Raw genomic sequence first — 27,955 nt, 5'->3', positions numbered from 1 at the left:
TCGAGACCCCGCTGCAAATTTGAGGGGTGAATTCAGGTCTGAAACTGTCCATGCAGAGGCTCAGCAGGAACGGGCCATGGCATCAGCAAAGGGAGCGCACAACTCGGAAAGCCCCAGGCCTGGTTCTCTGGGGCCATGCACTTGGAGTAGCTCTGCACCCCTGTGCAGAGTGGGGGTGAAATGCTGCCCTCCTGGTGTGGCAGCATTTCACTCTGATTTAGCACAGGGCTGTGTGTGCACACAAGGTGGGAGGGCAGAAGGGAACCCAGCCCTGCTGCTTAGGTATTTTTAAAGGCCCCTCATGGCAGTATCTAAGCACCTTACTTAGCCTTCCCGTTTTTAAAAGTGATGGGGCTATGCCCTACTGGCCTCCCCTGTTCTGGCGCCCCTGGCTAGGGCCTGTGCAGACCTCCACTTGGAAGAAACTCCACAGCCAGGGACTGGACTGGACCGTAAATCACAAACTGTTATTTACTCCTTTTCATAACACAAGAACTAGGGGGTCACCAAATGAAATTAATAGGCAGCAGGTTTAAAACGAACAAAAGGAAGTATTTCTTCACACAACACACAGTCAACCTATGGAACTCTTTGCCAAAGGATGTTGTGAAGGCCAAGACTATAACAGGGTTCAAAAAAGGACTAGATAAGTTCATGGAAGATAGGTCCATCAATGGCTATTAGCCAGAATGGGCAGGGATGGTATCCTTAGCCTCTGTGTGCCAGAAGCTGGGAATGGGCGACAGGGAATGGATCACTTGATGATTACCTGTTCTGTTCATTCCCGCTGGGGCACCTGGCACTGGCCACTGTCGGAAGGCAGGCTACTGGGCTAGATGGACCTTTGGTCTCACCCAGTCTGGCCGTTCTTATATACACCCAGGATGCTCTGCCCTCAGCTTCAGCATCCCATAAAGGCACGTCTCTAAGCTAGCCAGGATCTGCTTCACTGGGGCACCTTGAGATTAGGGACAAGAGCTTGACTCAGACCCAGAAATGAATGGGGAGCCACACATAGTCCTGGGGTGATGGGAGGGGTGAACCCATAGTCACTCTGCAGGTACTGGAAAAGTACTGTGGCTGCTGACTGTGACATAGCGGTCCTGGCCTCCAGGCGGAGGAGGAGAGAAGCTGCCCTGTCCTGCGGCTGTGTGCAGGCTCCTTGCCAGAGACAGCTCATCTCCCAGGTGAGTTATTAAGATGAACTCATCAAGTCCAAGAGCTCAGATCTACATAAGTTTTGTGGGGGATGGGGAAGGAGGGTTCCTCAGTTTTTCTGAATCTCAACACCCTTTCCTAGCCCTAGCTGCTTCTCTTTCACAGATATCCAGTGCACACAACACAGCAGTGTTTCAGTTCAGGTTGTACCTTTGTTATCCAGATCTTCTGTTGTGGCCTTTTGTGATCTTGATCCAACATCCTGGCCTGGGGCTTTTGCATATTCTGTCTTCCATAACTGTGTGGGTAAGAAAGGAGGGGTTAGAAAATGCAGAGGTGTAAGAAAGAAAGACACATCAATTCTGGGGCTCGTAGAATCTCTATAAGGTCAAAGGTACGATGGCTAGATCAGAGGTTGGTATTGCTCTGTCCCTGATCAGCTGTCCTGCTGGGTTCCATGCAGTTGCTAGAGAATTAGACAGGAACTTTGTTAGAGAGAGCACTCCCTTGTTGAAGTTCAACCACCAGCCTGAAGGTAGGGCTGCAAGTCATTTCCTTGTCTCTAATGAAGTGTCCTCCTCTTTGGACACAGATGCTTTATCCCAGGAGCCTAAACACACTTCTGATCAGCAATGTTGTTTTTGCCTTTGGAATAGACCAGAATGAACAGCATTTTCAAAACAATTTCTCAGGGGGATGAGAGGCCTCTTGAAAAATTTTGCCCCCAAACCTTCTCCCTATTCCAAATGATCAGAGCGGGTGAAAAACAACTCACTGAAACATTTTTTGAAAATGAAAAAAATGCCTTTCTGACGAATGAACTCTTTCATTTTTGTCAGCTTTTTTGTCGAAAACACAAATTTTCTAGTTTTTGGAAAATAATCATTTGTAATGAAAATTTCCGAGGAATATTTCAAACAAAATGACATCATTTGGTTTCTTTCTAAATTTGTTGTGGTGAATGCTTAGCGTTTTCCCCACCAGCATCACAAATTACATCCCTTCAGTTTTGGGTTACATGATCACTCTCTGTAATGTGTCTAAGGGGAGATGTGGAGCTAATGAAAACCACTGTCGCCCCCTCAGTATGGGAAACTCTGACTCTAATCAGCAACTGGCTTAGCAAAAACATGACACCTACCCTCACAATTCCATCTGTGCCCCCCGTGATGATGACGCTACATGTGTCCCACTCCATTATTTCAGCAAAGCAGCAGCAAACAATGGCTTCTTCCAGGCCGCAGGCGGTGCTGATGCTTGCCAGAGGCTGGCCGTTGATGGTCCACAAATGTAAATAGGATCCGGCACAAGAGGCAATGTCACCCTAGAACATACCAAGCAGCATTATTTCAGGATCCCACAAATACCACCTGGGACTGTTAGGCATTTGCCCATTCTTCATTTTATTTCTCTTCCACTCTTTGCAGCAGAAGAGCTGGTCAAAAAATTAATTTTTTTATTCAAAATTCTGGAATTTCAAAGCAAAAATTCTGGAATTTCATTTTGCAGGGTTTGAAACAGATTCACTTGCAGTTTCTTCACTTTTTTGTTGCATTTTTTAATCAAAAGTTTTATCAAAATGGTTCTTTTTCATATAATGAAAAATACAGTTTTAGGTAAACGAACAACACTGATAACCATTTTTGATTAAGTTTTCTAAAACATTTTCAATTAAAAAAAATAACAGAAAATTGTGAAAAAATGGAAAAAAAATCGGAAAAATAGGTTATTGTGAAATTTTTTTTTTTTTTTTTAAAAGTCCATTTCCCCACAAAATGACTTTTCATTTGAAAATTTTCCAGCAGCTCTAGTTAACAGCTTGGTATTTTTTACTACATTCTGCTCTTGAGGGACAAAAGTCAGCTGAGGCAGTGCATGCAAGTAAACTTCACGCACCGGAACTAGTAAAGAAATAAGAAAAATAACATTGGGTGTTGGAAAGCCGAGGCTGTCAAGTATTGCCAAAGGAATAGGCAAGATACCGATGTTGGAACAATGATGCCTTTGGCCTTTGAATGAAGATATGAAGTTTTGCTATGTGTGTGTTACTGAAATATGTTGTAAAGTTGGGAACACCCACAATCAGGCTTTCAGGTGCAACAGTGTAGGAGCCAGATGTGCTGATGGCCCATTAAAGGGATCCACACTCCCAAGGACTATCCAAGGAACCGTATACAATGGAGACTTCTCACAGATGGCATGTAGACAATGGAGACTGCTTGACTCACGTCATAGCAAATGATCTTTCCAGCAAGATGGAAAAGACTATAAAAGAGGGGAAGTGACATCATCACTGGCCTCTTCCCTCCCACTCCCCCAACTCAACACCTGGAAACATATTCGGAGGTAAAAGGCTGAACTGGGGAGGTGGGCCCAGGCTGAAGGAGAGTCCCAGCTGTATATGGAAGAGCTGTAACCTGCTGGTACTATTCGTCAGGGTAAGACACTGCTTGATTCAAATCCTGTCTAGTTTATAGAACTCAGATTGTGATTTTACTTTTATTTCTTAGGTAACCAACTTTGATCTGTACGCTTAATACTTATAATCACTTAAAATATATCTGTCTGCAGGTAATAAATCTGTTTTATATTTTACCAAAAACAGTGCGTTTTGGCTGAAGTGCTTGGGAAATCTGCTCTGGTTGCAAAGGCCGGTTCACGTCCACTTTCCTTTGTAGAAGGGTATGGCTACACTACGAAATTAGGTCGATTTTATAGAAGTCGATTTTTAGAAACTGATTTTATACAGTCGATAGTGTATGTTCACACTAAGCGCATTAAGTCAGCAGAGTGCGTCCTCACTACCATGGCTAGCATCGACTTACGGAGCGGTGCACTGTGGGTAGTTATCCCACAGTTCCTGCAGTCTCCGCCACCCATTGGAATTCTGGGTTAAGCTCCCAATGTCTGATGGGGCAAAAACATTGTTGCGGGTGGTTTTGGGTACATGTCATCAGTCGCCCCTCCCTCTATGAAAGCAACGGCAGACAATCGTTTTGTGCCAGATACCAGGGCGATCAGATAGGCTTTGGAAACCAGTTTCATGACTGGACAGGCTTTGGTGTGACAGTTGTGTGTGTTTCTCCTTGATACAAACCTGCCCCCTTTGTTGATTTTAATTCCCTGTAAGCCAACCACCTTCCCTCCTTTGAAATAAAGTAACTATTGTTTTGAAACCATGCATTCTTTCTTTAGTAATAAAAAAAAATGAGATAACAGACAAGGTAGCCCAGGTGGGGTGGGGGAGGAGGGAAGGACTAGGCCACATTGCTTATTGTAGCCACACTAAAAATCAAACTGTTTGAATGACAGCCTTCTGTTACTTGGGCCATCCTCTGGAGTGGAGTGGCTGGGTGCCCGGAGCTTCCCGCCTACATTCTTGGGCTTCTGGGTGAGGAGGTTAAGGAACATGGAGAGGAAGGTAGGCGGTTATACAGTGGATGCAGCGGGGGTCTGTGCTCTTGTTGGCTTTCCTGCAGCTCCAACAGACACTTCATCATGTCCGTTTGCTCCCCCAACAGATGTTTCATCATGTCCGTTTGCTCCCCCACTACCCTCAGCATCGTTTACAAGGCAGAATGAAGCTGGGAGACATTTTGAAGAACAAAATTTGCTTTGCAAAATTCCTCATGATCCTGGAGATTTGCAGAACTGGGCATGTTCCTGAACCCCAGGTGCCCTTCACTTGGACACTGAACGGTGATGTTCTCTTTGATACAAGGCTGTTGTAACTGGCCAGCGGAACCTGCCCCTCAACGGTAGGGATTTTTACCTCATTGTAATCCCACTCTGTTCAACAACACTGCAAGGATACAGCGATAACTAGACAGACAGACAGACAGACAGACAGACATGCGGAGCAACCAAACTTGCATGTGGTTCTTATGCCTCCCCTCCAGGGACACTTCTAGGCTGTAACCTAGAATGGTAGGCATAGTGGTTTGGCTATCATGTCTGCAAGAGCCTGAAACCTGAAGGGGAGACTGGCCCATCCCAGGCTGCTCCTGAGTGTTGGGTAACTTAGCTTGGCATTTCTGTTCAAATCACCACTACCCCCTGCTCCCCACCTGCCTGCAATACGGCAATTGCCAATGCCTCCTTCTGGTTGGGATGGGCTGTAGCTGCCGTAGCATCTAGTGGAAGAAATCTGGGGACCACTCAGATGGCGGCACCTCGGAGCCGAGCCAAAGGCCCTGTGACGGATCATGGGGAAAGCGGTGCCTGCATCATGCTAAAGCACAAACAGAGCCATCCTCAAGGCAAAGAGGCAGCCAGCCTGCCGGTAGATCCTACTGGTCCCAACATGCAAGACTGTGTCTTGATCCAAGCAACCATCTGCTTCATTGAACACTAGACAAGCAACCCCCAAATAAGTTAATCCCCAAACACCCTGGCAACCCTGAAGGGTTAAAAAAGAAACACAGCCAACAGAAAATGTAGAGAATGAAGGAAAAATAATAATAAAATTTGAGGGCTGAATCCTAAGCTCCTTAATTAGATTTCACTAGGTCCTTGCTCCAGCAGAACTCCTAGTGATTTCATGGAAGCAAGGGGAGAGTAAGAACTGCCCCAGGATTCAACCCTTAACTTTTAATGTAGATAATTGTAAGCACTTTAGGGCAGAGACTTGCATTTCATTATGTGTTTGTACAGTGCCTAGCACAATGGGGTCCTGGTCTTTGACTGGGCTTCCACTGGGTTAAAAATAGAACTAAACAAATTCATGGAGGATAGTCCACCAATGGCTGTTAGCCAAGATGGTCAGGGATGCAACTCCATGCTCTGGGGGTCCCTAAACCTCTGACTGCCAGAAGCTGTGAGTGGACAACAAAGGATGGATCACTCAAAATTGCCCTGTCCTGTACATTCCCTCTGAACCACCTGGCACCGGACACTGGCAGAATACAGGACACTGGGCTAGATGGACCATTGGTCTAACCCAGTGTAGCCATTCTTATGCTACTGAGATACATATACAAAATATTAATAATAATAAACATTCTCACAAATCAGTAATTCACCATGTGGACACCAATTCCTAAACCTCTGTCCAGTTCAGCATCCTCCTCTGCCCCCCAGAGTGTTTAGTGTTATGGTATTAATACCCTTCACAACCGAGTCTCTCCTCTCCCCGTAGTGCTTGTGTGTACAGCTTTAAGGGCAATTGTGTGTGTGAAGTGGGAGCAGAAAGGCACAGATCTCCGAAGCCTTAAGAGCAAGGAAAATGCAGATATTCAAAGCTCTAGGAGCAGCCTCTAGGATGCGGTGTTTATAATATTGCACCTGATCTATTTACAAGTGCATTTTGATTAAACTTCCTGGGTTCACACTCCCCGATTTAAATTCCATCCAAACTTTCCATCCTTAGGAACCAGCTAAAATAGAATAGCAGCAGCAAGTCTACCTGCTCCTGGCAGAGGCTGGTCTGTCCTTAAATAAGCAGTGTGCATCTGGTTTAAATTAACTACTGCCTTTCCCTCCTCTTGATTTTGGCCCAGGGCTCTTCACATCGCAGTGGAAAAAATCTCGAGGCAGACTGAGAAGGGTTTATTTGAAACGGCATGGCCAGTACTGAAAGAATTGAAACTTGGGCCCTGGCTACACTTGAAACACAACCGTAGCACAACTGCAGCTGTGCCACTGTAGTGCTTCAGTGTAGACACTGACTACAGCGATGGGAGTGGTTCTCCAATCGCTGTAGTTAATCCACCTCGCCAAGAGGCAGTAGGCTAGGCTAACAGAAGAATTCTTCCATTGACCTAGCGATGCCTACACTGAGGGTTAGATTGGCTTAACTATGTCCCTCAGGGTGTGGACTTTTCACACCCCTGAGAGATGTAGCTATGCCGACATAACTTTTCAGTGTCAACCAGCCTTTAAACTTCTTTAACTGCATGTGGGCCTGGGAGGCTCACGGATTTGGTAATGGGCTATAGAGTTTTTCAGGTCTACATCACTGACTGAAATCCAACTGAGATCAGCAGCTACAGAAAGCTTTTTCTTTCTTACTCAGATTGTAAATTCCGCAAGGCAAGGATCACCTTCTTGCTCTATGTCTGTACAGCACCTAGCACAACAGGGTCCTGCTTCATGACTAGAGCACCTAGACACACTGTAATATACCTAATCATGTACAGTGCCTAACCTGGCACTACGGGGTTCTGGTCCATAACTGTGGCCCCAGGTGTCATCGCAATAGACCTAGTATTGGGGCCCTACTTGCTACCACAGGACAAATAAATATAAGAATCTAACATAGACCTGTGTGGAGACTGGAATTTCTGTTTTTCAGCAAATTCCTCCATTTCAAAATTTGTTTTATTTCAAATCAGAATGAAAACAAAGAAGTTCAAAATTTCCCATGACACAAAACTTCTGAAAAAAAAAAAATCCCCGTGGATCAAACCAAATGTTTCTTTAAGATAAAATCAACATATTCCATTTCAGTTTCGACATTTTTAAAATGTTTGTCTTTATAATATAAAATGAAGCATGTTGAAACGAAAAGTCATTTCAGAATGAAAAATGGAAATATTATGTCCTCAAAAAACTGAAATGGAATGTGTTGACCTTAGAGAAACACTATTCTCATGGTTTTCCCCCCAAAATGAGATTTTATCGAAATCAATGTGTTCCTGCAGGAAGTTTTGGTTTCCAATAGAAAAGCCTTCCATTGGAAAATTTTCAATCAGCTCTGATCTAACGGCTGCTCAGTGACCCCGTCTCAGTCCAATCCCTAGTGTGCTAATTCCACATCACAACAATCATCATCACTGTCATGGACCCTGATTGGCCCACTGCTTGGCAAAGGAAGCAAGGACTGCATGGGCTATAGACAATGGACCCCACTCTCCCTCCAGCGGAAACCTATGGTGCGACACAGTGGAGGAAGCTTTGGAAACAGATAGTTTTATCCTCTACGGCTATCAACCCAGCATCTTTCACCAGCACCCCTATTTATTTTTAAATGTGTGGGCTTCTCCAGTATACTTTGCGGGGGACTGACAAGAACAGTCAAGCATTGGCTTAACTCTGTGGGAGTTTTACCACTGACCATTGGTATTTGTCATTAAGTGCTATGGAAAATCCCACTCCTTGGGCTTTAGTGGAAGTTATTATTATTATTCATTTGTATTGCAGTTGTGGACCCCAGAAGCCCCAGTCATGGACAAGGGCCCCTCATGCTAGGTTCTGTACAAATGCAGAAGAAATAAACAGTCCCTGCCCCAAAGTGCTGACAATCTCAGTTGTTAGGGTAAACAGATGTTTCATAGATTCATAGATTCTAGGACTGGAAGGGACCTCGAGAGGTCATCGAGTCCAGTCCCCTGCCCGCATGGCAGGACCAAATACCGTCTAGACCATCCCTGATAGACATTTATCTAACCTACTCTTAAATATCTCCAGAGATGGAAATTCCACAACCTCCCTAGGCAATTTATTCCAGTGTTTAACCACCCTGACAGTTAGGAACTTGTTTTGGGACATCTTATTGCTATGACATCAATATACATCCCTAACACTTCTCAGCACAAGCCACAGTACTCTGTGACTTGACAAAAATGTTAACCCCAACCACTGTTCTCTTTTGTGAAGATCAACTGAACATAGAAACACGGACGTATAAACAGCCTGCTCAAGAAGCAGAGATTTGGGGGAATTCACACCCAAGAGAGCTGACTGCCTACAGTTAAATCCAACCCAGATTATTTTCATAATGATGACCAAGCAACTGTGTTTCTGGGAATAGACTGCAGATGGATTTTTTGTTTCTACCACCATCCCTAATAGGAGAGATTAAAAAGATTGGAACTGTTCAGCTTGGAAAAGAGAAGACTAAGGGGAGGAGGATATGACAAGAGGTCTATAAAATCATGAATGCCATGAAGAAAGTGAATAAGGAAGTGTTATTCACAGTACACAAGGACCTGGCGTCACCTAATGAAATGAACAGGCAGCAGGTTTAAAACAAACAAAAGGAAGTATTTCTTCACACAACACATAGTCAACCTGTGAAACTCATTGCCTAAGGATGTTGTGAAGGCCACAAGCATAACCGGGTTCAAAAAAGAATTAGAGAAGTTGATGGAGGATAGGTCCATCAATGGCTATTAGTCAAGATGGTCAGGAATGCAATCCATGCTCTGGGTGTCCCTAAGCCTCTGACTACCAGATGCTGGGTCTGGACGATAGACAACAAGGAAAAGTGCAGAGTCCTACACTTAGGACAGAAGAATCCCATGCACTGTTACAGGCTGGGGACCAACTGTCTAAGCGGCAGTTCTTCAGAAAAGGACCTGGAGATTGCAGTGGACAAGAAGCTGGATATGAGTCAGTGTGCCCTTGTTCCCAAGAAGGCTAACAGCATATTGGGCTGCATTAGTAGGAGCATTGCCAGCAGATCAAGGGAAGTGATTATTCTCCTCTCTTCGGCACTGGTGAGGCCACATCTGGAGTATACATCCAGTTTTGGGCCCCCCACTACAGAAAGGATGTGGACAAATTGGAGGGCAACGAAAATGATAAGGGAGCCAGGGCACATGATTTATGAGGCGAGGCTCAGGGAACTGGGCTTATTTAGTCTACAGAAGAGAAGAGTGAGGGGGGATTTGATAGCAACCTTCAACTACCTGAAGGGTGTTCCAAAGAGAATGGAGCACGGCCGTTCTCAGTGGTGGCAGATGACAGAACAAGGAGCAATGGTCTCAAGTTGCAGTGGGGGAGGTCTAGGTTGGATATTAAGAAACACTATTTCACTAGGAGGGTGGTGAAGCACTGGAATGGGTTACGTAGGGAGGTGGTGGAATCTCCATCCTTAGAGATTTTTAAGGCCCAGCTTGTCAAAGCCCTGGCTGGGATGATTTAGTTGGTGTTGGTCCTGCTTTGAGCAGGGGGTTGGACTAGATGACTTCCTGAGGTCTGTTCCAACCCTAATCTTCTATGATTATATGATAGGGGATGGATCACTTGATAACTGCGCCAGTCTGTTCATTACCTCGGAAGCATTTGGTACAGGCTACTGCCAGAAGACAGGATACTGGGCTAGTTGGACCATTGGTCTGACCCAGTATGGCCATTTTTATAAGCCCCCTTCTAGCGGAGAGGGTAGTAGGGGAAAGGAAAACAATAACACGTCAGGTAATTGTCTGCTGGCTGAGACTGCTGATTCAGGAACATCCAGAGCCGGTAGACTGTGGATGTGGGGCTTGGGTCTAATTAGTCCCAGCTGGCACTGCCGTAACACATGCATGTCAGGAGAAATCAATGAAAGCAACAGAGTCACATGTGAGCTAAAGGCAGAAGTGCAAGGGACTATACCGCTATGCTTCTCAAGCCAGCTCACAAATCAAGAGGTTTAATCTTACTATCCAGCCACGCACGGATGCTTCTATTTAGCTACTCGGCTATATTGTACCTTTTAATGCTCCCTTCTCATCCTTAAGAGTACTATTATCAACCTCTGTAAAAGGGAAAATCAATTGATCAGCATCTCAGGATGTTTTTATGTTGGGAAGAGCACCCCTTACATTATCATGAAATGCTCCTGAATACATCAGGAGAAGGATGATAAATGAAATTCTTACCGTTGAATCGTTGATGGCAATAGCAGAGAGACTGGCCTTATGGGCAGGGAGATGGGTGATGTATGTCAGCTGGTTCAGGTCCCATATGATGCAGGTTCTGTCACTGGATCCGCTCACAAGGATGCTGTAGGTCACAGATGCGGCCAGGCAGGTCACGGCTTGAGTGTGTCCATACAAAGCCTAGGGGTACAAAGCAACCCAAAACCACAACCAAGCAGCTGGGTTACTAGGGATCCACATTCCCACTGGGATCAGCTTAGCAAGAACATGTGATCTATTCCACAAAATCAGAGTCTACAATGGAGATCTCAAAGCTCCCTTGTCCTTAACTTACAGATGGGGAAACTGAGGCCCAGAGAGGTTAAGTGACTTTCCAAAGCTTACCCAGTGAATCAGAGGTGGCAACAGAACCCAGATCTCCTTTTCCTTAGACTTGTGTTATAGCTATTTGACCATATTGCCTCATATAAAACACCCACTTACATTTTTAGCCCTGGTTAGCAGTGTAAAACATCTCTAACCTTTGCCCTTCTGGCCTTATCAAGGTGAGATTCATACTCAGAGGTTAAAGCTGTTCAACATTTGTAAAATTTTTAAATAAAAAAAAATTTCAATGACATTTTTGAGACATTTCTCCCTATTATTATATCCAATATAGACCATTTCAATATTTTTTTCAAATGCTGAAGTTTTGTGTAATTAAAATAAACCTCTCTGGGAACCTTTCTGTTAAACATTACTTTCTTTCACCCCTCCCCCACTATTTTGTAAGCATCTCTATCATAAGAGACACGGCCAGTTTAGTTTAGCCCCAAAATTTAGGTTTTCCATTTAAAAAAAACCCTTAATTTTAGTCAATGTATTATGGACAGAAACTAATAAAGTCATTTCATTTAATAGATGTGATATGCTGATCTGGTTTTACACCCAACATGCAGAGGTGTAAATGAGGGTACAAGGTGTTGGACAACGGAGAATCGGGCCCTACTTGCTTTCTTTAAAATTCCTGGGCCTGATTTTCAGTTGTACTGAAGTCAACGAGTGCTGTGACTCGACTTCCGTGAACGTCACACCAGAGTTGTAATGCTAATTTTAACTGGAAAGGTGAATTCCCAGCTGTCTTTCTCTGCATGGAATGATCAATGAACTTCTAGGGTTTGACTCAGTTCAGTGTGGGTTTCAGTCCTGAAAGTCCCTGTTGACCTCTCAGAAGACGTATGGCATATACTCTCCTCCTGTGTCAGCCCAACTTCTTGCTGGCCACCTAACAAATGCTGCTATTTGCCAAGGTTGTTAGGACAACAGCATTTAAACATGAACCCCTCTGGTGAAGATGCTCAGTTGCACCAGGCTGTAGGGGACCGAGATGACTTTCAGGTGTCACAAATTATTTTAGGCTTGACATGGGCCTGAGATACAGGGTGGGATATAATTTTAGACCCTATCAAAGTATGAGTTCAGTGGTAAAAGATAATGGCACAAGAGGGGATTTAAGCAAAGCTGTGCAAAGTTTTCATCCCAGCCCTGAAGCCCATTCCCAACTGAGCTTTGGGGGGCTCCAGGCTGTGGGGTGAGTTTGGGGCAGGCTTGGAACTTCAGGGCAGCCTGTGAGCCATTTATGGTTGTAGGTCACAATCAGACCAAACCCAGTGGAGTTTGTTCCCACATAACACAGAACTAGGTGGCTGCTGATCAATTTCACCCGGAGTTTTTTGGTTCACACAAAATAGAACAAAATGCTGATTCATCAAAACTGAGCCTTGTTGCGGAAACATGTTGGTTTTGACAAAAATTTTGTTGGGAAAGTTTCTGAGGGTGGAATTTCAGATGGAATTCAAGAGAGTGAGACACACCTCACTCTTGAATAGCCCACCGGTACAGGCACTCATCTGGGATGTGGGAGACCCAGGTAAGCGTCCTGACCACCACACTACTGAGTCATCCTCTTGCTTTCTCCATATCTGCTGTTGGAGCTCTTCCACTTTGTATAGATAATTAAATATTCAGTGGACTGCAGAGAGAGAGAGCAACTCCGTGTCTGAATCAGAGCAGGGATGTGCGCCTGAGTCTCCGGTTACATCTACACAGACATGCAAGACTGGCGGCGCGGTCTTTGCCGGCCCAGGTTCGCTGATTTGGGCTCCTAGGGCTCAGGCTGTGGAGCTAGCAGTCAGTGCTGCCAATTCAGGGCAGACAGAGCCCTGGTCTCTGATTGCAGTGCTTGTGCGCAAAGACTGCACGTGGCCTGTGGCAGTAGTCAGTGGTCACTGTGAACGGGGCTGGGAAGAGCCAGGGCCATACTTCACCCCCTCCATACACTGGTCAGCCACAAAAGGAAACACTGCACCTGCTAAAAGTGTGACTCAGCAGGGGTGCACTGTGGCTCTGCTGCACCCACTCCACCATGCGTCTGTGTTTGAAAGGCGCAACACAGCTCTTCCGGATGCTTATCCGAAGTGGCTGCGTGTTTCCTTTGGTGCAGAGTTATGGGAGTGTGGGTCAGATAAAATTGCACAGATGGATACCGTGGCTATTATGCTGCATTCTCAATGCTACACAAAACTCTGGAGGCAGCCCGTTAAGAAGGGAATAAGATCTTCCTGCTGAAACACAGTTTCTGTCTTTTACTCCAACTCAAACAAGAACGCATTAGTCCCTTGAGAAGGCTGATAAGTGAACAGCATCACTTTTATAGCACATCAGCTTTACTTAAGTGAAGCTCAGTATCTCAGGGATGACGATACAATAGTTTTGTTCAGCAGAATAAACAACGACCATGAAACAACAGCATGTAATTCACTGGAAGACATTTAGGGGCATAGTTCAGATTGACATCTAGGCCAGAGAGATATCTAAATGACTGATGCCCTCTGCTAGCAGAGACAGAAAGGAAATCCATGCAGTTTTTGGCATTGCGTGATCTCACACTGGTACTTTGTGGAATATGGGCAATATCATTGAATTGCAGCATAAACATTAGCAACACCAGTTCCTCAAAAGTCAGTCATAGATTGTGGGCCGCTAACGAGACCGGCAAACCAATAAAGGTAAAACAGAACCTCCCTGAAGCTTTGCCCAAAACGCAAACTGACCCTGAACTGAACTGTTCTTGATCTCCAAAACATGTTGCTTAGATTTTACCCTAGTGCTGTTTTTTTCCCTTCCTTGTCTGTGTTCTGGGTTCTGAGAGGAAATGGACAGGCTAAAGTTCATGAGATAAGGTCTTCTGATGGTATTTTGGGCCTCTTCAGAAGCAGACAGTATTAGAATCTCATGTCAGGAGTTGTTCCAAATACAATTTGTGCCCCAATTTGCAGAGCCAAGAGATCTAGCTAAATAGATAATATTCTGGGGGCCTCTCTGAGCTCAACCCAGATTCAGCCTTTTGACGTTTCCCATCACCTATGGCAAATGAAATATGTTCTTGCCTTGGACCTGGGAAAACATGAATTTTCTCCTGAGTCTTTTCTTCAGGAACCAACGGACAGAGCAGATTTCTACAGCATGAATATATTCATGTCTCTCAAACCCCATGAATGCGTCCCCTTATTATTTCACCTGAGAGTAACAGAGGAGAGTTATCTTATTTGGTTTAAGGGGAAAAGGGAACAAGTTGCTGTCTATTGCCTTAGATATCACTGAAGAACATCAAAAGTGTATTCATAAAAGCAGCCCAGAAGGTCACAATATCAGGCCTGAATCTCGATGGCATTACTTCAGTTTTATGGCAGTGTAAATCCTGATTACAATGGAGTTACCCCAGCAGAAAACTAGAGAAAGGCAGTTTGGATCTGGATAAAGATCCATATTCTGCCACTTGGGCGATTCTCCACCTTATGGGAGTGATGGATGAACCTCGCAAAGGTTCCAAATTCAGGATAGGTAAAGTATCCAGAACTCTGGTTACTTATCTGAACCTTCTTGGTCAGAAATACTGAGCTGGGAATCTGTTTAGAGAAGTCTCACAACGTTTTGGTGCTCCTGCCTCCTGACCCAGCTAGAAAAAAGGAAATGGGAACCATTTGAACAATACATAACGACTCAGATGGAGCTGTGTGGGGTGAAGGTCCATGGGAGAGTGGAGTGGAGGGGTATATTTCTTAATTTCAAGACTTGAGGGCATAGTAAGCTATGTGAGAAAAAGACAGACTGCTTGGGAGTCTGTTAGAGGCAGGTACGGCCAACCCCGTTGGGGTTATATATAGGGAAGGCCGGAAAACAAGAATTCTACTTCACGCAAAAAGTTGATGTTTCAAACATTTGATTTTGTATCGAACCTGAGACCTTTTGAAATTTTCAGCCAAACACCCGAGGGAATGAAAGAGATGCCCACTCACCCCAGAACAGCCAACTGCCAGTGGTTAGGGTGCTCACCTAAGAGAGATCCATGCTGTGAATCAAGGACCTGAGCCCCACCCCAGAATAGCCAATAGCCTAGTCATTAAACACACACTTACAATATGGGAGACCCAGAGCATCTCTACTTTGAGCCTGAGAAACCTTTCCAACAAAAGTTTCATTGAAAATGACATGTTTCTGCAAAAAAAGGTTTTTGATAATGGCATTTTATGTTGAAAAAGTGTTTAGTCAAAACAACTCTGGGTTAGATCCCCTGAGTCCATTTGTCATTGTCAATGCCTGAACGGGTGGCGGGTTGATATGCTGTGTGATGCCATCTATACCATCTTTCTCTGTCACCCTGGTAGAGGAACAGCTTTCATCAAAACCCCTTCCCAGCTCTGATCTCAGACCTGCACTTACTAAGCTGGCATGTCAGGTGAGCTGTGGTACTGTACCTGTCTCAAGTTCAGGCATCTCGCTTTGTCCTTGACCAGCGAAAGCTCCCAGACACACACGACAGTGCTCGTTCCAGAGGTAATGACGGTAGTTGGTGTGGGACATACAGCACAGAGGCACTTGCCCCAATCTGCCATGCATTCGAGTGTCATCGTGTTCTGCAGAAGGTAAAAACACTGGCAGTCATTTCTGTGGCACAGATTCCTTTGATTGCAGCATGTCAATATTTAAACCAGAGAACAGATTCGGGGCCTGAGAACCAAGCTCTCATCTTCCCTTTGAGGCTGGGAAAAGAATGTTCCTCCTACCCATTTTCAAGAACCAAAGGAAGGTTGGGCTCAAAGGTCAGTCCAAGAAAGGGCCCAGTCCTACAAGGTGCGGGGCATCCTCAACTCACAGTGAAGTCAGACTAAAGACTAAATTTTCCTCTCAGTTCTGCTCTCACTGCCTGCGTGTGTATCAGCATGGCTATGTGTATGTTGGTGTGGGAGTGAATCAACCGTTACCTGCAGGCTGGATTGGAAGGATGATTCGGCAGTTAGGGCACTAGCTTAAGATTCAGGGAACAGGTTCCATTCTCTGCTCTGCAACAGGCATCCTGTGTAATTTTGAGTGAGTCAATTAGTCTCTCTGTGCCCAGTTCCTCACCTGTACAATAGGGATAAGCAGCCCCCTACCTCACAGGCATGTTGTGAGGATAAATACATTACAGATTGTGATGCTCTCATATTCTACAGTGATGGGGGACCATATAAGTACCTAAAATAGATAGAACAACCTACTACTTACTCATAGGTAGAGGCATTGCTCAAGTGTAGAGGTTGGTGCTTTTGGGGCAGGGATCCCTGGATTCTATCCCCACTAGTGACCCCTGGTTCTGTGTGTTTTCACAGCAAATCGTTCAGTACATACTGAGCTTCCCAAGGAAAAGGAAAAGGTTTCTGCTACTTTGAACGTCTGATGAACTATGCAGGGAACTGAACGCTGTTCTCCTGAGCCCCACACTAGCACTGGCCATCCCTCCTTTTAAGAGAGAACACTGCTCTCTCCTTGGCCACTGGCACTCCAGCATGCATGCAGCACTGCGATGTGTACTGTTGATTCCTTACAGTAAAGAAGTCAGAGAATCAGTTCTAGAGTCCTGTACAGATACAGAAATGTGTATCCGCAGCCAATCTGCAAAAATTATCTGTGGATATCTGCGGATTTGCAGGGCTCTACTCTGGCGCACGCACACACACACACACACGTCGGGGAGAGCCCCGCGGGTAGCTGTGAGGAGCCTGTGCAGAGTTGCAGACCCTCCACCTGTCCTCGGCCTGGCGGGGCGACTGGGGGTCGGGACACAGTCGGGGGCCCCTCTCAGCCCCCATCTCCTGCACCACGGGCAGGTGGAGGGTCTACCACAGCTCCCCATGGCTCCCCGGCTGGGCTCCACACTGGTCTGGCCAGGTGGGTGTCCTGTGGAGCTGCCCGGCTCTTACCGTCGCTGGGCTCCGAGACCCGCCCTCTGGCCAGAGCCAGGTCAGGGAGAGTTGCACTGGCAGCTGTGGGGAGCCTGGGTCCCTCCAACTGCCCTAGGCAGGGGGCCCAAGCAGCCTCCAGCCCGTGTCTCTGCACTGGGAAGGGGGTGGAGGGACCCAGGCTCCACACAGCTTCCAGCGTGGCTCTCCCCGACCAGAGAGTTGAAGCCTGGCCATGGTCAGAGCCGGGCAGGCAGCTGTGGGGAGTCATGCTGGACTCTTCACCTGCCTTGGGCAGGGGGCCCGAGCAGCCTCCTGCCCAGTGTCCCTGCACCCCAGACCGCCACCCAGGGCAGGTGGAGGGTCCGTGCCACAGTTCCTCACAGCTGCCTGCCTGGCTGTTACAGTCAGAGCCCTGCGTGGATACAAAATTTGTATCCACATCTGCACTATCTGCAAAAATAGCCCACAGATATCCATGGATATAAAGCAGATACCCGCGGATTAGCAGGGCTCTACAGATTTCTAGGGGAAGCTGCATTAGTGTTTTGAATGAGAGCACTGTGCTAAACTCAGGGGCAGGAGGAAATTAACAGATGGTCCTATCCTAATCCCAGCAGAAAGTTCTGTGTCACAAAATTTCTCATCAGGGGCCGAGAGACATTGTGTTGTTGTTACATCCTATCACACAAGGTCTCGGTTTCAGTGTAACAGACGATATAGTGATTGGAACTAGATAAGAACTTCAGATCAGTTCGATATTTGCCAAGTTTTTCAAGAGGAACTAATGATTTTGGGGGCCCAATCTGAGACTCTTTCAGTGGGGCCAGATTTCCAGAAGGTGCTAGCACTCTTCCTCTGAAAATGAGGCCTCTTTACAATGTCTCAAGTTGGGCACCTCAAACAGTGAGACACCCAAAATCACAAGTCACTTTCCATGGAGTTTCAGGCCTGAAAGGAACATTAGATCATCCAGTCTGACCTCCTGTGTGGCACAAGCCATTAAATTTCACCCAGTATTAAAGCCAAAGATTTTAGCTAGGCTAAAACATTTCAGTTTCCAGAAGACTACACTGTTGTGAGCCACAGGCAGAGAGCGGGAGAGACTGAGGTGCCACCAATGACCAAGACCCCTGCACTGGCAGGGAATTGATTAGGTGGGAGATGCCCAGATGATCCCAAACAGGCAATCCATGCCCTAGGCTGCAGAGGAAGGTGAAAACCCCCAAAGTCCTTGCCAATATGACCTGGGGAGCTTCCTTCCCACCCCAAAATCTGGTCATCTGTTAGACCCTGAGCACGTGATCAAGACCCACCAAGCAGGCATCTTGAAAGAGGATTCTCTGTACCGCCTCAGAACACTGGTCCACCCTCTCCGGTGTTTCAAAACCCTTGGCCTTTGTTCTCATTTACCTTGTCAGTTCCGTAGTTTCCAAGGCAGCAGGTGAAATCGTCAAATCCCCAGCAGAAGGTTTTGTTCCAGAGCGGGGGGATCAAAACTTTGTTTCTCTCGACGGCCAGAATGATTTTCTCGGTATGGACGATGTGTCCGATGGCTCCCTTGGGTGCCTCTGAGCAGAAGAAGGAGATCACAGCTCATCCTATTGTTTCTAGAGTGCTAAGAGTGACTTTGCCTCCCTTGCAAGGTGTGCATGTCTCTCTAACTATGCTGGGTGATGTGACCAGCACCAGAGGCTAAAAGCCACCCTGGGGGCAAGATGCAGGCACCCTCTGCTCGTTGGGAAGGAAACTGCCCTCTGCTCATTGGGAAGGGCGCTCTGTATACTGCAGCCCAGGTTGGCTGGGGTTGGGTAATTCAGCTGAGCCTCTCTTTCTTGCCAGCTTGGATTTGAGCCGGCAGGTTAGTGAAAGGGAGAGCCCAGAGCCAGGGGGAAGAGGGAATTCGCCTGACCTGAGCTCGGCGCTGCAGGGAGCCAAGAAAGTAGATTTAAAATAAAAAATCAGCTAGCCGGGCCCCTTCCCCCCACTTCCAGGGTTTCATTTCTGAAAAGAACTGAGCAGCTAATCCCCTGCCAAGATAGGGGAAGGAGTAAAGGGCAACTGAAAGCAAGCTAGCTCCACCTTTGATACTGTAGTAAGGGCTTCATTCCTGGAGGCACTGTGCCCTCCCCTCCCCCATTGGGGCACATGGCCCTGTCTCATCCCACCCCACCTTCCATCCGTGTGGCTCTCCTTGCTGGCTAACCTGCCTCCCCCACCCAGCCCGCTTCATTAGCCGTCTTCCCCTGCATCACAGAGTGTGCTACCTACTATGGAGGGGCGAGAAAGAACACATTTGGGTAAAAACAAGCCCTGGCTAATGTGCTGCTCTCTCCAAAGTGCACCTGGCTTTAGCAAAGTATTTAATTAGCCTCCACAAACTTCTTTTCCTCGCCTGCAGATTATAGTGATCTCAGCCCAAGAAGCCCTGGAATGCAATTCCTTCCGAGGACATGCTCAATTGAGACGTAATGACATTGACTTGGTGTGCAACAGAATGTAGTAAGAAGAACATGGAATGGATTAACACTATTGAGCTGCTTGTGAATGATTTTGTGACTATAGATATTGGTGACTTCTTTCTCTGAATGTCACTGTAATTGGCAGTGAAAGTCACTAGATTTGTCAGGGGTCACTTTGACACTTATTTTCTCACTAGGGAAACCAAAAAGTCACTAAATCTAGTGACAAAGTCGCTAAATTGGCAACACCCACTCCACCTCCTGCAGGGGAAGAAGCACCATGAGCTACCACTCCAAGACTGATGGGGGGCAGACACCAGCCATATGGACCACCTGACTCCTGCCCCTTCGGGATGGGGTGAAGGGAGAAGAGTCCAGGGCCCATCTGCAGACACTTTGGTTGCTTGTGTCTCCCCACCCCAGACAGTGGTAGAGTGCTCCCTAGAGAGTGGAGAGGGCAGGCATGTGGGGTGAACTAGGGCTGGGAAGGTGTTTGACTCTGGGAGCTGGCCAGATGGGAGGTTTGTGTGGAAGGCTGTCATGGGGGGTAGGGGTGGGAATTGTAAAAAACAGTTACTCACCTTCTCGTAACTGTTGTTCTTCAAGATGTGTTGCTCACATTCATTCCAATTAGGTGTGCTCACCCCACATGCACAGTCATCGGAAAGTTTTTCCTTAGCAGCTCCCATCGGGTCAGCTGTGGAGCCCCCTGGAGTGGTGCCTTCATGGCGCTGTATATACGACCCTGCTGACCCGGCCCCTCCTCAGTTCCTTCTTGCCGGGTACTCTGACAGAGGGGAGGAGGGTGGGTTTGGAATGGACATGAGCAACACATCTCAAAGAACAACAGTTACGAGAAGGTGAGTAACCATTTTTTCTTCTTTGAGTGATTGCTCATATCAATTCCAATTAGGTGACTCCCAAGCCCTACCTAGGTGGTGGGGTCGGAGTTATGGAATCGCTGACTGGAGCACCGCTCTGCCGAATGCTCCATCATCTCTAGCATGATGCATGATGGTGTATTGAGAGGTGAACGTATGTACCAAGGACCATGTTGCCACCCTCCAGATCTCCTGCATTGAGACCTGAGCCAGGAACGCCACCGATGAAGCCTGCACCCTTGTGGAGTGTGTCGTAAGAGCCGGGGCTGGAACCTTAGCTAGGTCGTAGCACGTCTGGATGCAGGACGTGATCCACAATGAGATTCTCTGAGATGTGACCGGGAGACCCTTCATCCAGTCCACCACCGACACGAAGAGCTGGTTCGACTTTCGGAACGGCTTCATGCGCTCAATGTAAAAGGCTAGCGCCCACCGAACACCCAATAAGTGGCGTCTCTGTTCTTGGATATTAGCGTGAGGCTTAGGGAAGAAGACAGGCAGACAAATGTCCTAGTTGGTGTGAAAATGTGACACCACCTTTGGAAGGAAGGTCGGGTGAGGTCTAAGTTGTACCTTGTCCTTATGGAAAACCGTGAAGGGAGGGTCGGACGTGAAGGCCTTTAACTCCGACACCCTTCTTGCTGAGGTAATGGCAACCAGAAAGGCTACCTTCCACAACAGGTAGAGAAGGGAGGAAGTCGCCAGCAGTTCAAAAGGGGGCCCTGTTAGTTGGGAGAGGACCAGGTTAAGGTCCCACATAGGGACTGGTTGACTAATTTGTGGGTATAAAGGCCCTGAGGAAACGGGGAACCATGGGGTTGGTGAAGACGGAATGCTCGGCCACTTCTGGGTGGAAGGCTGAAATGGCTGCAAGGTGCACTTTGATGGACAACACTGCAAGACCCTGTTGTCTCAGGTGCAGTAGGTACTCCAAGATGAGTGGTATGGGAGCCTGGAGTGGGGGTGTGCGATGCTGAGCACACCAGAATGTAAACCTCTTCTACTTTGCGAGGCATGTGGCCCTAGTGGAGGGTTTTCTGCTGCCGAGTAGGACCTTGCTTACCGGTTCTAAGCAGAGGAGCTCCATGGGGTTTAGCCATGAAGCTTCCAGGCCATGAGGTTGAAGGACTGGAGGTTGGGGTGATGAAGACAACCGTGGTCCTGTGTGATCAGGTCCAGAAGTAGTGGTAACATGATTGGGGCATCCACCGACAGCTCCAGGAGTGTGGTGTATCAACGTTGGCAAGGCCACGCCGGCACCACCAGAATCATCCGTGCCCCGTCTCTGCGGACCTTGAGTAGGACCTTGTGGATGAGGGGGATTGGCGGAAAGGTGTACAACAGATGTCCTGCCCAGGAAAGCAGGAATGCATCCTCAAGCGAGCTTGGGATGTGTTTCTGGAAGGAACAGAATTGAGGGCACTTTCTGTTGCTCCGGGTGGCTAACAGATTGACCTGGGGAAACCTCCATCTCTGGAAGATGGAGTGTATGACATCCAGGCAGATGGACCACTCGTGACTGCGGAAGGATCTGCTGAGGTGGTCTGCTAGTTCGTTCTGAGCTCCTGGTAGAAATGATGCCTCCAGATGAATGGAGTGGGCTATGCAGAACTCCCATAGCTGGAGGGCTTCCCAACATAGAGGAGAGGAACGAGCTCCACCCTGCTTATTGATGTAAAATATGGCAGTAGTGTTGTCCGTCAAAACTGTCACACACTGTCCTTGTAGTTGGGCCTGAAAGGTTTTGCATGCCGCACCACCCTCAACTCCTTAATATTGATATGGAGTGAGAGCTTGTCCTGTGACCATAGGCCCTGCGTTTGGAGATCTCCCAAATGCGCACCCCATCCCAGAGCAGACGCATCCGTTACCAGGGACATGGAGGGCTGGGGGCTGTTGAAGGGGATGCCCTCGCACACTGTCTGAGGGTCGAGCCACCATTGAAGGGACTCGAGTACTCACTTTGGCACAGTGACCACTGAGCTCAGGCTGTTGTGCCCCGGGCAGTAGACCAACTCGAGCCACGCTTGGAGGGGTCTGAGCCTCATTCTGGCATGCCGGACCATTTAGGTGCAGTCTGCCATGTGACCAAGGAGACTCAGGCATTCCCTTGCCTGAGGCCTTGAATAATGTCTGCCGTCGCTTGGAAGCAGGCCTCTGGCAGGAACACTCTTGCCTGTATCGAGTCCAATATCTCCCCGATGAACTCTATTCTTTGGGTCGGTAACAAAGTCGACTCACATTGAGGAGGAGACCCAGTCTCTCAAAAGTGGATCTGACCAATCGGACTTGAGACTCCACCTGTTCCCTGGAGTGTCCCCTGAGCAGACAGTCATCGAGATAGGGATATACCTGCACCTGCCTCCTTCAGAAGAAGGCTGCTACGACCAACATGCACTTGGTGAACACTCGGGGGAGCTATCAATAGACTGAAGGGGAGGACTGTGAACTGATAATGGTTGTGGTTGACAACAAATCTGAGGAATCGTCTATGTGCAGGCCATATAGCTATGTGAAAGTACGTATCTTTCATGTCGAGGGCGCTATACCAGTCTCCCAGATCCAGGGAAGAGATAATAGCACTCAGGGAGACCATGCCGAACTTCAACTTTTTCCTGAACTTGTTGAGTCCTCGCAGGTCTAGAATGGGTCTGAGACCCCCTGGGCTTTGGGAATTAGGAAATAATGGGAATAGAACCCCTTGACCCTGAGCTCCTGAGGAACCTCCTCCACTAAGGAGCACCTGCACCTCCTGGATAAGAAGTTGCTCGTGAGAAGAGTCCCTGGAGAAGGATGGGGAAAGGGGGTAGGAGGGAGGGGAGGAGCAAAATTGGAGAGAATATCCCACTTCTACTGTATGAAGAACCCAGTGGTCTGATGTTATTTGGGACCAGGCACGGTAGAAGTGGGATAGACGATTCATGAAACAAGGAGAAGGATCTGGTGCCATGGCGGATGCACTCTTCTTGGGCACACCTGCAAAAGGCCTGCTTTGAGCCCGACGATGGTTTGGTCGGGCCTTAGCCCTGCCCAGAGCATGGATGGGAAGGCTTGCGCCTGCCATTTCTTACCCTCTCCCCAATAGAAGTCCTGCCTCGTCCGAGGAGGATGGGGTGTTGTTGTTTCAGCTTAAAATGCCTGCGTTGTGTTGCTGGGGTGTGCATGCCCAACAACTTCATGGTCGCCCAGGAGTTTTTAAGGCTGTGCAGACTGGAGTCCGTCTGGTCTGAAAATAGGCCTGCCCCATCAAAGAAGTCCATGACACTGCCTTTCCTTCCTCAACTATCACTGCAAATTCAGCTCTGGAGTCCGTCGGCACCAGCTCCTTAAACTTCAACATGGAGGCCCAAGAGTTGAAGTTGTATCTGCTGATGATAGCTTGCTGGTTAGCTATCCTCGGCAGTGGGCCCCCAGTTGAGTAGACCTTTCTTCCAAAAAGGTCCATCCTTTTTGACTCCTTAGATTTAGGAGTCGGTCCCTGCTGACTTTGTCTCTCTTTCTCGTTTACTGCAGACACCACCAAAGAGCAGGGCTGTGGGTGCGAGAAGAGGTACTCATAACCTTTAGAGGGTACGAAGTATTTCCGTTCAACCCCTTTTGCAGTAGGCGGAATGGATGCAAGAGGCTGCCACAGAGTCTTGATAGTGCTCTGGATAGTTTTTAATCAGTGGCAAAGTGACTCTAGATGGCCCCTGTGGTGCCAAAATGTCCACCATGGGGCCCTCAGGTTCGACCACCTCTGTCTGCTCCTGATTGCCACCAGGGACCTCATTGTCAATAACTGTTGCCGTGGCAGTAGCCTGGTCCGGCGGCGGGTGAGGTGGAGAGCCTTGTGCAGATGCTGTCTTGGAGCCCCGAGGTGTGGGTCTGTCTCAGAGATGGGACCACTCTACTATCCGAGGCCACCGAAAGAGAGCCCTGGGCCTGGTAGTAAGCCCAGGGAGTCCAAAAGGACCACTATATAGGAGGTCGCCACTGGGGCTGCCAAGGCACCATCCCTGTGTCGTGTTGATACCAGTGCCTGTCCAATGTGTGCCAGTTACACGGGGAATAGAACAAGTCGGCATCAGAATCTGATGAGGCAGGCCTTGACCTTGATGACCACGGCAGCACCGAACGATACTGTGCTGGAGACCAGTGATGAGGAGCTAGGGCGGGGGACTCGAGCTGCTCCGTTGCTGCCGGAGACCGGTGCCGCTCACCCGGTGCCGCTCCTCTCTCAGTGCCAGGGAAGGCGCGCGTCACCCGGATGGTGCTAGGGAACCCCTCCTGGAGGCTGGCGCCAGCAATCACAGTCGAGACAGGGGCGCTCTGGAGCACTGCCGTGGAGAGCGGTGCCGATCTGGAGAGGGCGACTGCCTCATCATGGCAGGTTTGCTTCTAGACGGTGCTGGATGATGTGGCACCGGAGGCTTGTCTCTACCAGCCGGGAGCTGAGGTGCCGTCATGGCAATCAGATCTCTCGCAGCTTCAAAAGTGTCCGGGGTGGATGGCAGCTCCAACTCCTCCACCTGGCACTCAGGGGTACTGCTGGGAGCCAGACTCAATGGTTCCCTTAATGGGCCCGAAGTCAATGGCCCCAATTCCTGAGGTTTTTGCGACAAGTGCTCCTGCACAGGACACACTGCTGTCACACTCGCCAGCACTGTCGCCCTCAGCCCAGGAGAACGGCCTCTGTCAGTTTTCCTGTGCCACTGGGGAGTGGGAGCGGTGCCAGGCTGTCTCTGCAGTCTGTGGTGCCGGGGAGCACCAGTGCCGAGGGTCACTTAGGCCCAAGTCGTTTCTCGGCACCGTGTCTTGTACTGAAGCTGGGGCGCTCCGCATGGACGCGCCCGATGCTGGGTCCTGAGGATCAGTGGCAGGTTGGGGACAGAGAGAGGACTCCATTAGGAGCTGTTTCAGGCAGAAATCCCGCTTCTTCTTCGTCCTCGGGTGGAATGCCTTGCAGATTTTGCATCTCTGTTTGGTGCGCTCCCCCAGACACTTGAGGCAAGAGTTGTGGGGGTCACCTGTAGGCATAGGCTTACTGCAGTTTCCGCAGGGCTTGAACCCTTGGGACCGAGGCATGCCCCGGGACCCAGGGGAAGGATACGGGATTGGGGCTAGACCCCACTCCCACAACCTAATCTACTAACTAACAAGTACAAAACTACAAACTACAACTACAAAGTAAGCTAAGGGAAGCACTTGCTATGCAAGCCACCACAGTTCCAACTACCGGCACTGGCGGTAAGAAGGAACTGAGGAGGGGCCGGGTCAGCAGGGTCATATATCCAGCGCCATGAAGGTGCCACTCCAGGGGGCTCCACAGCTGACCCAATGGAAGCTGCTAAGGGAAAACTTTCCGACGACCGTGCATGCGGCGCGCACACCTAACTGGAATTGAGATGAGCAATCACTCAAAGAAAAATGTACAAGTTCTGTACCTTTGACAATTGCATATTTGTTGTTTGTCTCTATCCAGTCGTCTAACTTGTCTGTTTAGAATATAAGGACACACTTCTATTCTGTCTGTACAGCACCTGGCACATGGGGCCCTGACCCTGGCTGGGCATGTAGGCACTACTGAGAGCGAGCAGAACAGGTCGAAATGTTTCTTTCCAAAATGTTTCCCCTGCCCCCAAAATAGTTTTTATTCCTTCAAAAATGAAAAATGTCATGAAAAGCTTTTTGGTGTTGCAAATTGTGCTGTTTTTTGATGAAAGTGAAAACTTCAATATTTTATTTTTTCTCCCTATTTCCCCCTGAATTCAATAGAATGAGTGAAGGGATTTGAGGGTTTGATTGTTTTTGAATTTTTTTTTTCCTTTTTCAATTTTCTAGCTTTTCAAAACTACCTCCACATGGGGAAAGTTACAGAATAGAAAATGGATGGTAGGGGATGGTAGGGAGGTAAATAAGTGTGTGGGGGGAGGGAAGAACCATGGACATCATTCATTTTATTACATTCCATGGAGAAAAGGGCGGGAGGGGAAGAAAGAGGAAAAAACATTTCAAAAATTCAAAATAAAAAAAAAAGTTTGGCAAAAATAATAATAAAAAAAATCTAAAATGTTTTTCTACTTTGGACCACATGAAATAAGAATGACTTAAAATTTTTGAATTTTTTCATGGAATTATTTCTTCCCCTTTTCGATCTCTCCCTCTCTCTCTCTAAATAATAAAAACTACATGACATGGCAACATGGACCTTGATGGGATCAATTCAGTACTTTGCTAAAATAAAGCTATGCCCAGCTGTAGGGTTCAAACACATCCAGCTCTTTGCCTGGTCAAGGACTTTTCACTGATTTATACATGCAAGACGGCTGAATTCACGGCACTGCCAGCACCTTTGATTGTGACAGGAGAGAACTTCAGATTTTGCAAACTGCTGAGCAACAGAGGCACATGTCCAGCTGAATGCAGAGAGGATGCAGCCTCTTTCCCTGATGCATTTTTGCCCGTGGCATTCCTGGATGGGTGGGGTTTAGTGAAGAGCTAGAACAAAGGAACAACACTTAAAAATATATTCAAAACAATCTGCCACAACACGTAGTGGATACATCTGTCTCTCTGTGGTACTTCTATACCCCCCATCACCACAGTATCTGAACACCTCACCAACTTCAGTGGATTGATCCTCACAACATCCCTGTGAGGTAGGGAAGACCTATTATTCCCATTTTACAGATGGGGAATTGAGGCTAAGTGACCCACCCAAGGGCACACTGGAAGTCTGTGGCTGAGCTGGGACCTGAACCCAGGACTCCAGAGTCCCAGGCTAGCACCCTAACTATGATTAGATCACAAATGAAATGAGTTTGGTGGTCTCATTCTTGTCCTCTGAATGCCTTCCTACTGCTTTGCCTATAGCTTGATTTCCTCTCAGCTCCGTGTTCTCCCTCGCTCTGATGGGATTCAGGGGAAATGCAGCCATCTGGCCAGGGCCACCCAGAGGATTCAGGGGGCCTAGGGTCTTCAGCAGCGGGGGGCCCCCGCCGCCAAATTGCTGCTGAAGACCCGGCACTTCGGCGGTGGGTCCCGGGGCGGAAGGATCTCCCCGTCGCAGGTCTTCGGGGCACTTCGGCGTCGGGTCCCGGAGCGGAAGGACCCCCCGCCGCCGAAGACCCGGAGCGGAAGAAGCTCCGGGGGCCCGGGGCCCGCGAAAGTTTTCCGGGGCCCCCAGAGTGAGTGAAAGATCCTGCTCCAGGGGCCCCGAAAAACTCTTGTGGAGGCCCCTGCGGGGCCCGGGGTCTGGGGCAAATTGCCCCCCCTCTGGGAGGCCCTGCATCTGGCCTCATCTCTAGGAAGTTCTCAGCAACAAAATGTCTAGAGGAAATAGATGAGTGGCTTTTCTTAAGGGGGATTATTATTATTTCTTATATCTCTGCTTCTCAGCCTTCCTGCTGCTGTAGCCTTTGACTGTAACAAGACAGAGCTTCAGATTTTGCAGGGTGCGGAGTAAAGGGGGTACAATGAGGCGAGGAAGTAGCCTCTTTCCCCCCATTCTAAAACTAAGGTCAAAACTGTTTAACAAGAGGATAAACACGTTGGCAATGAGATCACGTGGCTTGAACAGGCCCCTCTGCTTACTTCTGCAAATCTGACAGCAATCCTGGCTTCTCCAT

The 27,955-nt window shown here is 48.0% G+C and overlaps 1 protein-coding gene across 1 annotated transcript in view; it reads right to left on the bottom strand.

Moving 5' to 3' along the window:
- The window catches only part of WDFY4 (WDFY family member 4), a 238,334-nt gene that overhangs the window by 6,132 nt on the left and 204,247 nt on the right, over nt 1-27,955 (bottom strand). The window contains exons 55-60 of the mRNA XM_054035178.1: nt 26,678-26,825; nt 18,416-18,573; nt 15,539-15,697; nt 10,743-10,922; nt 2,300-2,482; nt 1,369-1,456 (exon numbers count right to left, since the gene is read on the bottom strand). Of these exons, the coding sequence (XP_053891153.1) occupies nt 1,369-1,456; nt 2,300-2,482; nt 10,743-10,922; nt 15,539-15,697; nt 18,416-18,573; nt 26,678-26,825 (916 nt within the window). The remainder of the gene's footprint in view (nt 1-1,368; nt 1,457-2,299; nt 2,483-10,742; nt 10,923-15,538; nt 15,698-18,415; nt 18,574-26,677; nt 26,826-27,955) is intronic.

The sequence above is a fragment of the Malaclemys terrapin genome, chromosome 7 (assembly GCF_027887155.1).
Source record: "Malaclemys terrapin pileata isolate rMalTer1 chromosome 7, rMalTer1.hap1, whole genome shotgun sequence".
NCBI classification, from domain to species: domain Eukaryota; kingdom Metazoa; phylum Chordata; order Testudines; family Emydidae; genus Malaclemys; species Malaclemys terrapin.
Note: the sequence above shows the minus strand (reverse complement) of the source record. Positions and strands in the feature narration are given on the sequence as shown.